The sequence below is a fragment of the Cetorhinus maximus genome, chromosome 8, assembly GCF_964194155.1.
Source record: "Cetorhinus maximus chromosome 8, sCetMax3.hap1.1, whole genome shotgun sequence".
Classification (NCBI taxonomy): Eukaryota; Metazoa; Chordata; class Chondrichthyes; order Lamniformes; family Cetorhinidae; genus Cetorhinus; species Cetorhinus maximus.
Genome location: NC_135886.1, coordinates 72,938,417 through 72,956,595, shown reverse-complemented (window position 1 = coordinate 72,956,595; position 18,179 = coordinate 72,938,417). Strand labels below are relative to the sequence as shown.

Genomic DNA, 18,179 nt, shown 5'->3' with positions numbered 1-18,179 from the left:
TAATCCTTGCTAAATTCAAAACCATATAGCACAAAAAGAGGTCATTGAGTATATCATATTGGCTCTTTGAAAGATTTATCTATTTATTCCCCTGCTCCCCTGTTCTTTTTCAACAGCCCTGCAAATTTTTCCTGTCCAGATATATATTTAATTCCCTTTGACTCTGTTTCCACTATCCTTTCCAGGTCATCATAACTTACTATGTAAAAAGGAAAAATATAATTTACTCCCCAGTCCTTTTGCTAATGATCTTAAATCTGTGACCTCCAGTTACTACAAACAGAAACAGTTATACTCCACCTACTCTATCAAAACTTTTCATCATTGTGCACAAAGTGGTAACCCTGTTGAAAGAGCTTTTGGTACACTTGAAATTGTCCTCCAAGCACCACCATTCATGTATGTATAGTGGTTGAAAACAATCTTGTTTCTGAGACAGAAGGCTATGGGTTAATATCCCACACCAAGATTTGGGTGTATAATCTGGGTTGACACCATAATGCAGCATTGAGGAAATGCTACATTGGTGGAGGTGCCATCCTTTGGAATAGGATACTAAACCAAGCTGCTGTCTGCCTGTTTCAGTGGGCATTCAAAACGGCACTGGGAAGTCTGAAATTCTGCAACAAAAGATTAGATTAAATAGGTTAAACAATCTGGCCACTGATAATCCAATTTCAGATTACAACATTAGATTGTCAATGACCAAATTACAACATTAAATTTGCATTGATTTCTAAAAAAGTGTTCTCAGATAATGAATCTTAAAAACTGTACCTTAAGTTTGTCATATCTATCACTCAGTGAGGAAACCTGGTGCTCCCGGTGACGTCCTACAAGTTTGCATAAGGCACAGATCAGCTGATCATCCGTGACACAGTACATATTCACCTTTTCATCTTCATGTTCCAGACACATTAGTCCACGGAGATGAGAGTCCGGAATGGGCTCAATCAGCCGGTGGCCGGTGAACGGCTTCTTGTTCGGGTGGGTGGCCCTGAGACACCGGTCACAGTAGGAGACCTCACAGGTCACACAGGTCTTGATGGCATCCCGTGGTGGCTCTTGCTCGCAGAACTGGCACTGGACCTTCTCGGAGGACATGGTGACAGGATCCTTGTAGGGTCGCTCACGGCGACATTCACTGGGGGAGTTGGGTCCGCTCAGTGAGGCTTTCTGAAAGCGATCGATGATGTTTTGCAGTGTTACATTCCGCTTCAACCCCTCCAAGCCGCGGTGATTCAGAGATATAACATACCGGCAGGTCGGGCACTGGAAGGCAGCAATCGATTGGATTGTCTCGTTGGAGGTGCAGTGAGAGACGAGGATCCGATGGGCACAGTTGAAGCACAAGCTGTGGGCGCACGGTAAGAGCAGAGGATCTTCAAATAGCTCCAGACAAATTGGGCAGGTTAATTCAGATTCAAGTGTTTCCATCTTCAGGCAAAGCAAGCTTGCATCATCAGCGGTACCCAGGGAAGCTGGTCAGCTACCTACAAGAACAAAGAAGAAAAAGAATCAACTTGAGCTGGCCACACACCATTTAAAACATGCCAAAGATCTTTCCCTCAACTACAACTGTAATGTTAAAGACCACTATCAACGAAGCCCCATTAGTTCTCCTGAAAGTTCAGTAAGTAGTGAACCAGAAAACCTTTGCTTAATCCTCAGTTGATGTCAAATTTCTTAATATTAGTTTATGGTGTAAGTTCGACAAAAACCAAATAGAAACAATTGATCTTTGTCCTGCTCAGTTGACTCCTGCTGGAAATTGCAATGGGGGGTTAGCTTAAGTTGTGATACTCACCCTTGTTTCCTCCTAGTATTTGCTGTCCTGTCTCAGAGAGAAAGTATGAGAATTTGGACAAGTTATTGAAGGGCCACTGGTGTCCACTGCAGCTGAGCAGTCCCAGCAGGAGCCAACATTTTCAATAGAGGAAAAGATGAAGAAAATTGTAGTAGTGTGGGTTGGGGGTTGGTGGTGGGGGGGGGGGGGGGCAGGGGCTGCTGATGTGGGAGCATCTTCATGCAAAATGTTTATGGCAATCCTTTTTCTGTTTAGGGTGAACAGCAGCCAGTAGAGATGTGTCTCATTATGATGACAATAATATGCAAGTGATATCATGGCATTCTTAAATCTGGTTCATACAATTAGTTTATAAACAAATGTGAAAAAGTTCAGTAACCAACCACTTGCTTCTCTTTGAAAAAAAGAACTGTAATGTATTAATGTATTAAAACAGTTTAGCTGATAAGTTCCCACTTGGCCCCAAAACAAAGAAAATCTTTCAGAGGAGCAAATATTGACATTTCAATGTAAACACAGGATATCTGTAAAACGATGCTGCATACTCTGGGAAATTGGAAATATGTTACATCATACAATGATGTAGGTCTTACTCAAGTAGGTTCATGCTTACTGCCCAAGATCAAGCTGAGTTGTAGTGTGATACGTTAAGAGATTCAGTGTGTCTTTTGGAGCACCATCTGTGGTCATTTGTGCAGTAAACACTATCCTAGTTGGCAAGCTCGTGGCATGTGTAGTTTGTCATCTTAGACAAAGTAATTTTCTATTCCTGTCTGTATCCAAGACTAGCCAGTATTTTATTCCAAAGGCGCATATGACAGAAATAAAAGACACTCATGTACGATTGGGAGGTGCATTGTAATTGGGGGTCAGGGGAGAAAACAAAAACAGCTTTGTAACTGAAAGAAGGAAGACAGGAGGAGAATGATCAGTTCACCACTGAAATTGCATGGCCCTTTTTTGTGTCCTTCCTAGTCTGAATGGATGAGTGCAATCTTGGACAATGCCAGTTACTCATGAGCCAACCTTTCTTACAGGGACAAGAGTGACAAGTCAGGGAGTGCATCATTCTGTTCTTTTAAAAACAGTATGTGAGAAGAAATTGCTCTGAGCAACTGCTGACCTGCCTGATTTCTCATTTTCTTCCTTTGGTGAAAGTGCCTCCTCATCCTATAAGTGTCTTCCTACAGGCTGGCACACCACACGAGGGTATAGATCTTCATTCTGCCACTTAATACTATACTCACCTTACCTCTCAAATAGTCACAGTTGCACTAGGTTCTAAAATCCACTCAAAAGCCCTAAGCAATAACTGAGAAGGTACCCTATAAAACTGACTAGTCTGTCACAGGTATTGCCGGTGCCTTGTCAAAAGATTATAAAGTACATAAGGACAGGGAAAGCCATTTGGTCTATCCGGGCTCAACGATCCACATAAATATAAGTCCCACATCATTTATCCAACTGCCTGTTAAACAATTCCAATGCTTTTGTTTGCACTACTTGAACTGAAAATTCATTCCAACTAATAATCAGTTTGTGAAGAGCTTCCTGACATCAGTCCTATTGCTTCTCACCAATTTGAACTTGCCCCTTTTCAGCTGAACCCGAAGTAGTATTCAGTATTTACCTTATTTATACCTATTTATTTAATAATTTATATATTTTTACAAGTCATCTCCTTTCAATGGAGAGCCAATAATTCTTCAATCTTTCCTAGTAACTCAATCGCCCGACAGTAGATATTAGCTTCGTGATTCTAGAGCTTGAAATGTCTTCCTCATAGCTCACTGATCAAAACTGGACACTTATAATAAAAATGTGCTCTGGCCAGATAATTAATTGGTATGAGAGAAACTTTCAACTTGCAATCAACTGATTTAGAAAGATAGTTCAGTATTTTATTTGCTTTGTCAATTGCTGCTTCAGTAATTGGATTTGCCAGTGCCAAATCTACTAAATGTCACTACATTTGAATATCACTCGGCTGAGTATCATGTCAAAATAACGTATTAAGCTGAAATTGTGAATCTGCTTATGGTGGCAATGCCCCTTAAACTAATTCATTTGATGAATATGATCAGGCGGAGGCCCAGGAAGCAGGCTGCAGTTATGTGAGTGAATATATATCTTGGATCAGAAAGGACTTTCCACTCTGAAAATCTATTCAGTAACAATTCGACGATTCTATGTAGGACTAGCTGAGTTGCTTGAAAGCAGTCACGGACATGACTGGCCGAATACCCTCCTCCTGAACTGTAACCTTGCAATAACTCTATTAAGCCAGTCAAAATGGAGGGGCTTTCTGGGTAAACCCACTGAATGACAATAAGTAGTTGAACCATGCAGATTAGACAGGTCTCAGGTCCAATTCATGGCTGATATTATCCGTAACTGAATTTTCCCCACTGAGCTGGGAAAGTAGGAGTTGGAACTGTTTGGGGGTCCATAACCTGTCTCCAGTGGGAAACTGATCAAAGTCAAGGTTTTTCACATGGGTGAACTCTTAATTGGGCAGAGCCTGGTTTCCTGTTCAATTAAGGGAGATGAGTGGGCTCTTGAAGCTGGAAGGTCAAGAGGTCTTCCAGCTTCAGAGAAGCACTTGGCTTTAAGGCTTTATGTTTGAAGTAAGTAGCTGGGAGGGCACTTCAACAAGAGGGTGCCCTCTCAGCTACTTCTTAAAAGCTTTAATAAATAAACAAATAAATAAATAAAAGCCAAGCCACAACTGTAGTGGAAGTGGTGGAAGAGTTGTGGGCGAGGGCCGGTGGAGAGATGGCTTTTCACTGTATCCCCAACAATGCAGGCAGGAAAGGTCTGCCGGCCTCCCAGGAGTGTTGGCACTGCAGTCTGCCATTGCCAGTTGATCTGTCACCCCTACATTTTGCATCAAGAAATTGGGGACTGACTGGGAAAACCCATTCAGCCTCCATTACCTACCTTTAAGACTGTTAATGAGCCTAATTGCCTGACCTGCATCAAGCCATTGCTGGAAGGCCAGCAGGCCAACCAGCCTCCTAACTTTTGGGCCATGTCTGCCTCTGTTCCTGCATTGGCGGGGCCCAAAAATTCAGCCCGAAATTTCAACCAGAGCAGTGACAGATGTATGTTGTAATCCAGGGGTGCTTAGGTTGATCAAACAGGGAAATTCAGCTAGGATTCCTATTGCTGATCACTTCTTCAGCAATCACTGCTGAGAGAGCATCTGGGCTAATGTTGGGGGAGGGCAGCAACAACCTTGGTGTGATGCATCTATTCCTTTGGTAAAATAGCCTGCTGGCCCTCTCATACATTATTACATGTCACTTGGCAAGGTACAGGCAGACAATCCTGTAGCGCTGTACTGTACACCAACAAGGAGAAAATCCATTGCCATTAAATTGTTGCTTTTCCATTACCAAGAAGTTTCTTCAGTTCCAGATTTGCAAATGTGACGCACAGTCAGAGACATTCAAACACCAGTAACTATCGACCTGCTGAATTAAGACATTCAAATGTGCATTAGGGTCTTTTGGCTTGCCCTATAGGAATGGGAGAAGGGGAGAATTTAAAAAAGGACAAAGTTAAAGAATGATTTAAAAACATCGATGCACTAAAAAAAAATTTGAAGGTAGAAATTGGAGATCATTTACAAAGAAAAATCAATTAGATAGACAGTAGACTGATAATGATAGAGATCACAGAAAAAGACTGTTCAGAAAAGCTTTTTATACTATAGTTGATTTTGTATTAATAGGGTACAGGTGGATTCAACAGAAATAAGGTTTGATATCCTAATACTTCCATGTTTGATGGGAACAAAAAAGAATTCATTTCAGGGCTAGTCAAAAGACCCTAATGCACATTTTAATAACTTCATTCAGCAGGTCGATGGTTATCTGTGTTTGAATGTCTCTGATCATGGGTCAAATTTGCAGGTGTGGAACCAAAGAAATTTCTTGGTAATGGAAAAGCAACAATTTAACAGCAAGGGATAATTTAATGAATTAAGAACACTCGCGTTTTACCTTCAAAGCATCACTCCAGCCAAGGAGCCAAAAATGGGTAGTTTTAAAGTCCACTCTGTTGACAACTGTACAAGTCAGATGTGAAATGCATTTGAGCCAGTATTAAACCAGGTCACAGCCTGGAGCCGCCTATAGTTCAATACTATTTGACACTGAATTACCCATCTCATTGTCAGAGCCATAAAAAGCATTGATGTAGGAAATATCAGTAGTGATAGGTGTCATTCTGAGATTGGAGTTAAGGGACATTTCAGTTCTGTTGAAGGGTCATGAGGTCTCGAAACGTCAACTCTTTTCTTCTCCGCCGATGCTGCCAGACCTGCTGAGTTTTTCCAGGTAATTCTGTTTTTGTTTTGGATTTCCAGCATCTGCAGTTTTTTGTTTTTATTTCACCTATGTGTGCTGCATCAGGCCTCACAAAACTGATAAGGTAGTTTTGAGGGCTTGCCCTCTGCATCTAATTCACACTATGGCTGCTTAGGCAATGTTTAATGAGGCAACCTGTCAGCCACTTTATGAGCGCTCAAAAATATAGGTCTCAGAATCTATCAAGAGCTCAGGTACCAACAAGCTCAAGCTAGAACATTTCTCATGTATTTGCTACTTTAGGAACCAAGTTTCTGAAATTTCGCAATCCAACAACACATTTCAGGCCAGCACCTGTTTAAAAAAAGGGTGAATTGGGCCACTCAAAGATTTCCTTCAGATTTGGCCATATAAATTAGGACTACAGCTGACACAAGGAAAATCTCAGATCTCTTGCACTCATTGAATGTAGAACTGTCTTCAATGTGATCTGATTGGAAGCCAGTCTATCCCATGAGATAATCTTCTGGATTCTTTAGAGAGTAGGTTTATGAAAAAGCTGCTTCAAAACCACAAAACATTCAAAGCCCTGCATTTTCTACATTGGGAAAACTCTGCGAAGTTTTATATAGCAAATTTTACTCAGCCTGAAAACCGATTCGAAGATTGATAAAAATTAAAACAGAAAACTTTCTATCAGTCAAACGTGACCATGACTGTTTTGCTTTTCCCCCTTGGGTATGACACATGCACTTAGCGATTAGTCTGCTCATATGTGAAATGTCTTTCAGTGCTGTCTAGGCCTCCCCCAGCAACCAGACGTAACTTCAGATGGGAGATTAGGGATGCTCATGCTTGTACACATACTTGCCTGTTAATTTGGGGAGGCGAGGGGAAGGAAAAATGACACAAAGTACCCATTACAGCAACTTCACTACCCCAATCTCAAGCAGCAAAGTCTATTTTTGTTCTGCTTAAAAACTAATTCGGGGTGTAAATGCATGGGTGGCATAATAGACCTAGCACATGGTCTTTTCAGCTTTGTGGGCCAGGTTCAAATCTAGCTAGATAAGAAAACATTTTCATGTCAATATTTCTCTTGCTGTGCGGAAGTGAATTTAGGCAGATTTATGCAATTTCTAGTTGGCATAAGCAAAAAAAAACTTCAGTAATTGATATTTTTGTTCAGAAGGGTTCTAAGGATAGCTGTTGAGAGAAATGGAAATGTCACAGTATGCAACAAAAACAGCAATGTTACAGACCTAATACAGGGAGGTCAGAAGTGTTTTGAGGAAGGAAAAGACTTCACTACATAGCAAGAAGTCATCCAGGAAACACAATTTATTTATGATTTTTTGCCATTTTACACAAGAAAAGCCTGATCATGATCTGGGAACAATGCAAACAAACTACTTGATATGCCAAGCAAGTATCATGTTTGGAATGCATGGGTGGACACACGAACATGTGCACTGTATGTACATAAATTAGTTAAGAAAACTCCATCATCTTGTCTTCTTGACTGACGATCAACTTCAAATGAAAAAAAAAAATATGTCAAGTTGATCCTTGATTTAAACAGGTATATAACCAAAACAGAAAAATAATTTTCAGATGTTTTATTACAGCATATCTGGAGAGACTGGATGGTACAATTTGTTAGTCCACTGTCTTTTCACTTATGGGAGACTAATTCTAATCCAACCACAACATAATAGATTAAAATTGACTATCTGTAAGGATTCATGTGAAATGATTTTGGAATTATCTTAATTCAATTCCTTGGGCATGTTCAAATTGGGCAATTTTGCACCAATTAGCAGATGTTTCCAGTTTCACTCAAAGCCCATAATGATTATTGGGGTAGGGAACAGAATTGTCACAGTGGCACTTGCTTTCCTGATTGTGAAACAAAAAACTTTAACCTGCATCCAACCCATGCGGCACCTGCTCTGACCAGCAGCCAGGAGGTTGTGAAAAAAGAAAAAGGCAGTGTGGAAAGAGGAGAAAAAAAATTCACTTGACCATCTCTACAGTCTACATGATGGAAAAACTGTCACTCTTAACCATATTTATGGTGCAAGTCTTGTATGTGAACCATGACTAAAAACTTGACACAAGATTTGCCCATTGTTTACCATTCTTGCTTCTAGCCTTGCCTATCGTTTTCTGATGTTACAGTGCAGCACATTTTCATTCTTTTGTTTCTTTGTCTTTTCCTGTGTGTAATAGTACTACAGAAATGACATTTTTGCTTGTATTTTAGTAAACAATTTAAGAAAACAGGGGTATTGGCATATTTTGTTAACCCACAAGTAAATGCCTCTTCAGGAATGAGGCCAATGTTCAAAATTGTTACTTTGCTGATTCCTATAGAAACCTTGAAGTTGTAAAGATAATGCTGGTAGTGTTGGTTTAAAATTTATAAATTGTGACAGTTTGTTAAGCAGGGCACTTCTCAGTCTTCTTTTCCCATTTCTGTGTCTTTTTTTCTGTACTCTGGCATGCTCTGCTTTTCTCTCTTTTTATTCCATGTCCTTTTTCTTTTGTATCTTCCACATTAATTGTTAGTATCTTTCTGTGGGTCTGTAGCTCTCTTTGCTATCGGTCAACTTCCCTATATGTTATGTACCTCTTCTGTGTCTTTTCCTTTCCCTGGTTCTCTCTATGTATTTCATGCCCCTTTATCTCTCTATATTCTGTGCCCTCAGAATCTCATTATCTGTCTTGCTGAGAATCTCTTTTGTTCCTTTATACGTATCTCCATATAATTCTGTACCTCTTTGGTATGCTCTCTCTCTATTTTGTCAGTCTCCAATTTTGCTGTAGATTACTAGTTTTACTTCAGCAACAGCTTAAATTAATGGCAATATAGAATTTAATATATCTCAAAGTGTTTCAAAAAGTCAACTAAGGAGTGATGGGAAAAAGATGATTAGGGGAGGTGACTGTGAGCACAGTCAAAGGGACAAGTTTTGATGATGCATTTGGAGGAAGAGAGAATTAGCAAGGTGAAGGGATAAAGAAGGCTGAAAATTCTTCAATCAAAAGGTGGGAGAGGGTTAGAGTCAGAAAGAGGCTGTGTCATAGGATGTAGGGCTTGTGAAGGTTCTAGAAGTAGGGAAGGGCAAGGATGAGCAATCTGGAATTCTGTGTTGGTGAATGGGAACCTAATCAACATTGCTGAGGATGGGAGTGATACAGGTAATAGGAATCAGTAATTGAATGAAGATGGGGAGTTTTGGGATTAACTGTAGTTTATAAGGGGCAGATCTCTGGTGGCTAGCATGGGTAGAGTTGAACTAATAAAAAAGGTGTGAATAAGAGTTTTAGTGGTTGTGGGAATGATGCAAGGCAAAGGCAGGAAGGTTGCAAAAGTGGAAATAGGTGGTCTTGATGGTGGCGATGGTTTGGGGTTTGATGCTCATGTCAGTGACGAATCAAACATCAAGGTTGTGACCTCAGGTTCAGCTTGAGACAGAGGCTAGAATCAAGAGGCCAGGCTTTGGAAGTTTTGATGGGAACCGAACAATTTGTCAAGTTGAAGAAGATATTTGCCTATCTATCAACTGGTATCAGATAAGAAGTAAAACAACACAATAGTGCTCTTCAAATCAAGGACAGTGACAGAGAAGTAGATGTGAGTGTCATCAGCATATATGTGAATGCTGACCCCACGTCAATGGGTAGCATGCAAAAAGAGAGGGAAAAAGATGGAAACCGTGTATGGGGCCTTTGTTTCATATTCAGATACTTTTCTGTGGAACACAAAAATTGCCATTCACACCAAAACACTTTATTCTACTGAATTATAATTGCTGGATTTTTCCCTTATAGCTCATAACCCACTCAAAATAAAACTGGACAATGAGAGCATTTAGTGAATGATGAGAACAAAGGATAACATGGAATCAGATACAGATTCTTAAACAACACTACACAAATTCAACAAAGGATGACAACAGAATAAGATTGAGAGATTATAAGATAATATAAATAATTACAAAAATGCAATTTATGATTCTCCTACTCATAATCATTGTTCATAATCTATTCAGGAATGTTATACCCAGTAACCAGCATTGGAAGTGAACCTTAACACAGACTAGTTTACCAAATTAGAGTTAAGATTGTTTTAAAAAAACACTGCCAGAAATGCACAACTTTCTTTAGCGCGCTTTCTAGACTTGGAGTTCATAAGGCTCCACTAATGCCAAACTAAGTGGTCAATTAGAAACCACCTGAAAACCAATTAATTGGTTCAACTGGTATAAATCCTGTACTGTGGGCCAATTTCTACCATAAAGTATATGGATTCAATGAGAATGGAGGTAGAGTACTTGAAGGCATAAATTACTATTTGTACATCAAGCCCAACAGATCATAGTAGACAGTGTGAGGGCATAACAAAGTGCTGCCGACAAAAGAGAGAGGTAAGCTCAAGAAAGCAGATATGGAAGAACATTGGAGGTTATTATGGTGGTCAGAGGAATGTGTCATACATGAAAAAAATGTTGTGAATAAACAGCCTGCCAATAAGGGGACGCTAATGTTTATAGAGGGGGCACTGATTGTCAATTGTACGCAGGTGCTGGGCATTAACTAGAGATTTACTTGAGCCCCTAATATATAGGCAGACTAAAACTGTGGTTATGTTGTGTTAGATGGTGTATGCTTAGAATGTGAATAAATAAAATTGTGTAAAAATTCACTCCGGTTCTAACACCCACCAACTGAATTTCTGGAATAGAACACTGATGACAAATAAGCAATAGGTCATAGACTTGTCTGAGACCTGTAACCTTAGTATACCTAATTAAGCTTAACCCAGCTAATATAGCACAAAAGAGAAACATTAATCATGGTTGTGAACTAGCACAGCAGGAATTAAAAAGACCGGAAAAGCATTGTACAGAGGATATTGTTCGAAGCCTGACTATATATTCACACTTACAGATGACTGTTACTATGTATTACTTTGGCTCTCAGACATTCTGCTGGTTAGGTACTTTGTATTCAAACAGAACATGCACAGTGATAAAACTTTGCTGGCACCTAAAACATACAGTGCATGATATTCAATGCATATACTTATATTTTCCTTGCAGGAAGAACACCCTTTAACTGATATGAATGTGGAGGAACTCAGCAGGAAAGCACTGATCTTCTAAAATACTGTCTTGCAAGTCATTAGGGAATGTGGACACCCTCTGGATGAGGTGCAAGCTGTATGACTGCATAGCAACAACATACACACTCAACTATGTGTAATGACTTATCACATGACTTTTCCTTCCTATTACAAATATGCCACAATCCCAGAAGCAACAGCCTGCATCCTCTCGCCAGCAAGTTCCAACACTGCATCCAGTGTCTTCATTGTATTATGTAGACAACAAACCACAGTTCACAGCAAATTTAACTTTATTGCCAGCTTTACATGTCCTTAATAGACCAAAATAGTATGATGTCTGCATTAAAATATGTTCATCTGGTTTGGCTCTGGCAGTAATGGGCCAAAATGTACTAACATTCCAATAATCCTATCTCACCAACGTACTGATGATGGTTAATCCACTTAATATGCCCATTAAGCCCAAAGCATAGAGTGGTTTCAGACCTACTGTATATTTTACAGTAACATCCTCCCCCTTTTGGAGAATCTTAACCTAGTGTTGCAAAGTTGAAACATTGTTCTTCTTTCTGTCATGGGTAGGGGCCACTTGGTATTCATAACAGCAGTGCTAAAAGGGATGGGCAATAAATGCTGGGCTAGTCAGCGATGCCCACATCCCACGAAAGAATAAAAATATAAATTGGTGTCAAAATGGATGCTTTGATTTTATACCTGTAACTAAACAAAGTAAAAGCTCCATATTTGAATAACATTTCAAATGTTTGTTATCAACATTGGCCATTGAGCATGCGTACCAATTTTCTTATTCCTGGTTGTTTACATTGCTGTGGTTTTCTTTTCCATTGTTTGTCATGTATCAATCATATTGTACATAATCTTTCTCAGTTTCAATCTTCACTGCAATCACATTCTTGCAAAATAACCAACCCAATCTAATTTTGAGAAATGGGTGCTATGACACTCCCAAACACAGGCTAAGAACAGTTTTAAATAGCATTGATAATATCTACATACCCAAACCTCACCTGCAGACAGCACTAATCCACCTCCTTCTTAGACTATGAGCGATGTCATGAGGAATACAACATGTAAAATTTTAAAATGATTGTAACTTAAACAATTCCACAAACAAACAACTTGGAGGTGATTCAAAACTGCTTGATGTTATAATCTCAATGCTTGTAATGTCATCTGAAATCCTCAGATGTATTACAACTTTTAATCTTATAGTTTTGGTCCCACCCTAAACTGGGCAGCTGTAACTGGCATGTAGTTCCACAGATTTCAGGAGCTCCAATGTTTAACACTGAACAGGAAACCTAGCTCTTCTTTCCTTCCGACTATCCCAAAATCCAGAATTGTTATATGACTGTTGCTTCAGGCGCAATCAACAAACTCAACACAGGTCAGGAATTGAACTTGGAGCTTCTGACCCCTATAGTTTACGACTGCAAAGCCTTTCAGAGCTGATCCACTGGGGAAGCTCCTTCTTAGAACTGTTAACACTCCCAACTGTTATCTATATTCCCAAAAGATATATTTCGGCTGCAGAATCTTCCACAGTTCATCTACATGTGAGGTTTTTATATAATAGTTTCAGTAATTGGCACTGTTCAACTTACAATGTTATTGTTATGGAGCATAAACCTTTCTCCCCAACACCTACCCCTGCCACCTGCATGCCCTGGATTTGTACAGTGCACCCACCCTTTGGCTTGACCCTGACTTGCCTGGAGTTAACTGACCTCAGCATTGGCAGTGGAAGGGGACAAGTATTAAAACTGGCCTCAACTTCTGGGAAAGGAGGAGGAAAATAAATGAATGAGGATGTTATCGCTGATCGCTATCGAACAACACCTACTGTACCTGTCAGTGAGATTTGGACAGGCTCAGCCATGATGCTTCCATGGTGGAATAGCCTTTTGTCACTCCATCATTTAGGCTTGCACATAAACAACAGTCACTCTGACAAGGTTATGGAGGACTGTGCCCATTAAATTATCTCCAGCAGATTTGATAATGCCAGAAGAGAAGGAAAAAAAATCAAAATGAATGCATCAGGGAGATATTCCAATCTTCAGTATAGTATCTAACATCAGAAACTAGTTGAGTTTACTCTTATTATGACACGATTACCTCAGCGCCTTGTAACAACACATTACTGGCCAGCATATGTTTTGAATTTAATCCATATAAACAGATCATCTGTTAAATGCTTTTCTTGCCCAGAAATGTCAGGAACGCCCATTGTCTTCAATGGGAATTTATAATTGGCTTTAGCTTTAAAATGGTGAGAAAAGGCAAAGTTAGCTCAGCGTTCTTGTAATGTTGCAAAAAAAAAGTATGGTAAACAAAATAATACACCAACAACTTGCATTTATTTGGAACTCTTAAAGTAAAATGTCCCAGGTGCTTCACAGGAACGCTGGCGACATTTGACATTTAGCCACCAGCGTGCATATGGGGCCAGGCACGCAGCCGCCTGGCGAATACCGCACAACTCACTCAGAAGTTGTCCTCTTTAAGGTTACACACATGTACGGTCTCACAAAAAAAAATTTAAAAAGATACCGCGCGTTCAAAGAAACAAGCCGCGCGCAGCGAGCAAAGTTGAGAGGGGAAATTGCGAGCCGCAGGAGGTGATATCCAGTTAGCTTGCGCATCATGGCCGGAACAAACCCAACGCAGCTTGCACAACTATGGGGAGGAGGGCGAGACAAGTAACTATCCCTGTTACTCAGCAAGAGGGGGTTTTAGGGCAGGCACCAGATGATTGCTTTTTTATATATAGCACTGTTTTCCAGATGTTTACAGAAAAGAGATTGCGCTTTTATACAGTAAAACCGCAAACACATTTTGAACACCACACGCATTCCGCAGCGAATCACTTCACTGATATCCGACCAGAAGCCGCCGTCATCCCTCAAGTGTGCTCAGCCTCAAAGGTGCAAGAGACCCTCTGAGGCACATCTGATCTTCTCTCCAACAGATTCAAGTTTGCGCACTGATTTTTTTTAGTAAATCGGTTTTATAGCACACACTCTCTTATAATGAATCTTTGTATCTAGATCCTCCACACAACCCACCGCCCCCAGACTAATTTTTACTGTGGCCCTTTGAAAGAAGCACTCACGCGAACAGGGCATGGAGCAGGCAAACATGTTTTGAAGAATTTGAACCTTGTCAATAAAGTAATAGATATAACACAGCAGCGATTCACAATTAGCCAAGCAGCACAAATTCTATTAACTGATGGGAGCTCCACTATGTACATCTTTAGTAACTACCCAGAAACGAAACAAGAGTTGGGAAAAAACACATCGAACTTAGTGCATTCTAATCAGGACACAGACCTCATGAGAATATTAACAGAAGTGTCACACACTTTAAAGTTTCTGTAGCAAAATTAGGGTCAAATTACTGTCATATACAGTTTATTGACACGCTGGAGTCCCCTTTTTCAGTTAATACTGTTGCACTTGCACACGGGAAATTTTTCAGACTCTGTCAACCACAATTGAATAGTATAAACCTAAAACACTTGCCATGTTTTCTGAATGAAAAGGCAGCGTTCAAATGTATCTAGAGACCAAACTCGAACTGAGAGCATGACTGCAAAGAGGAAGGTACTTTTTAAACTGAGTTCAGGCTGCCGCTGTTCAGTCGCAAGTCTTTACTAATTTTTCTCTCGGGCCCTTTCCCCCTCTTTCATCCTCACAATAAAGAGGCTGATACCAGAAACAGGAATGAAATCTGGTACCCATGAAGACCCTGGTGGGAGGGGTTACTTACCAGCTGACTCTGGTATGCAGCTGACTGTCCTGTCATCGTGGAGAAGTAGAAGAAAAGGAATAAGAAACACAAAACCAGAGGAATGTGGAAACAAGGTGGGAGCAGAAAAGCAGCCGCTCCGAGTCCCGACAGCAGCAGACTGAGCACTGGAATCGGAATATCCAACTTCTGAAGCGACACAATTGCAGGAAAAACAACTCCTCCCACTTTACCTCACTGACACAAAGAGAGAGCGAGCTGCAAGATTTACTGGCGCACTAGAGCATACTGAGGGGGCTATTTCCGTTATCCTCTCCCATGTAAATTCAGTGGAAAAGCTACAATAAAGCACTTGTTAGCGACCGTGACCACCGCCTCACATAATTAATATAATTGACCTCTGACTACTAGGCTGGGGATACTGAAGAAAGCTCACTCCAGCCCGTTTTTATTCATGATTTTAAAAACAGTTGGCCTCTTTATAGCCAGCAACAACTCCTCTGACAATTTAACTCATGCAGGGCTGGAGATTTTGGTTCTCATTTACATACTGCGGAGGATGAATCGGGAAGGGTTGGGAAAGGTAAAGAGTGCTCGGATGGGGTGGTAACTCTTCGGTGTACAATGGATCAGAAGATCGCAGGTTCAGTTCTTGTTCAATTCTGAGTTACCTCCCTCCACCAGAGTATTGCTAGAACCACTAAAATCTGTCTAAGGATCCCAGGGTGAAGGAGGGAAAATCAGTCAGCTGCCCTCCTGTTCGCTTTCTAGTAACATCTCCTACAAAGTATGTGTTTGTGGACAGTAGGTGAGGACAGGATCAAACTCAACTGTGATGCCCCCCATGACAGTAAAGTGTTTGATACACAAGTATGAGCCTAAACAATAAACAAGTTTAACAGAGGTGCCTCCACAACTGTACCCCAGAAGAGGTAGTGTGATCAGGGGAGAATATTGGAGGTGAACTCAAAAATAGACACATTGTAAAACATAAGTTCCAATTAACAAGACAAAAAATTGACTATTGCATCACAAGTGTGAGGGACAATTTACCCAAGACAAATCGGGCTGCCCAAAATTACTGTTCAGTGTTGTCATTGTCGTGATGTAGAAAACGTAATGATTAATTTGCACTCAGCAAAGTTCTATAAACAGCATTGAGATAGGCAAGCTTTTTGTGACATTGATCAAGAGATAAGTGCTGGCATGGGCACTGAAAGAACTCCCTGCTGTAATGAGTGCCATGGGATCATTGACAATAACCCGGGCAGAAAGAACCTCAGTTTAATGTCTCATTCTAAAGACACTACTTTGGACAACACAGCATTACCTCAGTACTACATCAGCGTCAATCTGTAATACATCGTCTGGTCCTAGCTTAACACCACAACCTTCTAATTCAAAGTGTGAGCCAAACTAGCACTTATTACATCTGTCACCATTTTGTACTGTGAATTGACACAAGATGGGAGCAACTGCCTATTTGAGCCACATGGCTTTTTTCCTTCCCCTTTAATGTATTCTTCTTCCTAATCCTGCCCTAAAGGAGTGATGTAAACCTTGATATAGTTGCATTTGAATTGCTCCTTCAGAGACCCAGCACAGACACGATGGGCCTGATGGCCTCCTTCTGTGCTGTAACATTCTATGATTCTTTGACTCCGGTACCCTACTTAATGACCTTTCTTAGTGCATGAACCTGGACATTCATTTTGAGTTACATTTTTAAATTTAGCAATTATTCTGCTATAAATAAAATACAATATTTTTTCAGTTCAACTCATGTGACACAACCTTATCGGGTTATCTCAATGTCTAGCACATCATTGCTAGAAACAAGTTTTACTAAGACTACTCCTAATGGAATTTAAGAAAGTAGCCACAGGGTAGCATGTGAGTAGAGTACTCAACACACAGGATTGTGAATGGAATAAGCCGAGTTAACAAAGGATAACACATAGGTCAGAACATGCTTTACACAGAATTGTTCTTGGATTGTAGCTGCTACACGCAGGATAACACAAAGATTGACGTTTCATGCAGACGCTGGAGCCACGGTGCAGTGCGTATAATGAGCACTGAATAGAGTAGAATGCATTACACAGAGGATAACATATAGGTAGGCGATATTATAAAGAGGATAGAATACTAAGTGGCCTATGGCCAGGATTTTATGGCCCCTCCCACCTGGCGGGATATTACGGTCCCGCTGAACTGAATGGAGATTTAAATGGCTCGCTGCATCTGCTGGGGAGAGACACACTGCGGCGGGGTCATAATGTTACACACAGGATAGAATGGGACAATTAACATCCGAATCCTACAAAGTGTTATTGTTATATAAAAGGCATCTATTTACTTGTCAGCCTATGCACAAGAAGCTCTCAGTTATAAAATTCTGTAATATGTCATCCTTGTTTTTAAGTCTTGGTTTAAAACTCTGTTTACCTTATACGCATTATAAGGCTCTCAGATTTAATCCTCTTTCAACTGCATCACACTCACATTATGCAGCTCTCAGACAGGCAGATAGACAGACTTGCATTTATATTTCGCCTTTCACAACTTCAAGGTGTTCCAAAGTGCTTTAAAACCAATGAAGGACTTTTGAAGTTTTAACTCACTGCTCACTGTTGTAATGTAGGAAAAGTAGCAGACAAATTGCACACATCAAACTCTCACAAACAGAAATGTGATAATGACCAGATCATTTTTTTTTTAGTGATGTTGATTGACCGATACATATTGGCCAGGACACCAGGGATAACTCACCTGCTCTTCAAAATAGAGTCACAGAATCTTTTACATCCGTTTGAAAGAGCAGAGGGGGCCTTGGTTTAATGTCTCACCTGAAAGATGGCACCTCCGACAATGCAGCATGCCCTCCTTCACTGGAGCGTCAGCCTAGGTTTGTGTGTTCAAGTTTGGGGGTGAGACTTGAACCCACAACCTTCTGACTCAGGGGTGAGAGTGCTACCAATTAATTGTGTATTCTCTTTCTTCTGGCCTTTAAGTCGATGCATTGCTTAATTTTAAACAGATGCTAAAGATTTTAGAACACATTTCTGGAAAAGGCCAGTGGATTAAACATCCCAATTGGATGCTGTGTGGCAGTCGGTTCAGGAGCATCATTCATGCACTTCTGGGACTG

At 40.4% G+C, this 18,179-nt stretch overlaps 1 protein-coding gene across 3 annotated transcripts in view; it reads right to left on the bottom strand.

The window, feature by feature from the left end:
- The window catches only part of mid2 (midline 2), a 274,644-nt gene that overhangs the window by 146,979 nt on the left and 109,486 nt on the right, over positions 1–18,179 (bottom strand). The window contains exons 1-2 of one of the 3 annotated variants that reach the window (XM_078547034.1): positions 15,050–15,179; positions 778–1,493 (exon numbers count right to left, since the gene is read on the bottom strand). In XM_078547034.1, coding sequence (XP_078403160.1) covers positions 778–1,437 — 660 coding nt within the window. In that variant the 5' untranslated portion in view covers positions 1,438–1,493; positions 15,050–15,179. Of the gene's footprint in view, positions 1–777; positions 1,494–15,049; positions 15,180–18,179 lie in introns of those variants that run through there. The other 2 variants (XM_078547036.1, XM_078547035.1) reach the window with 2 other exon arrangements.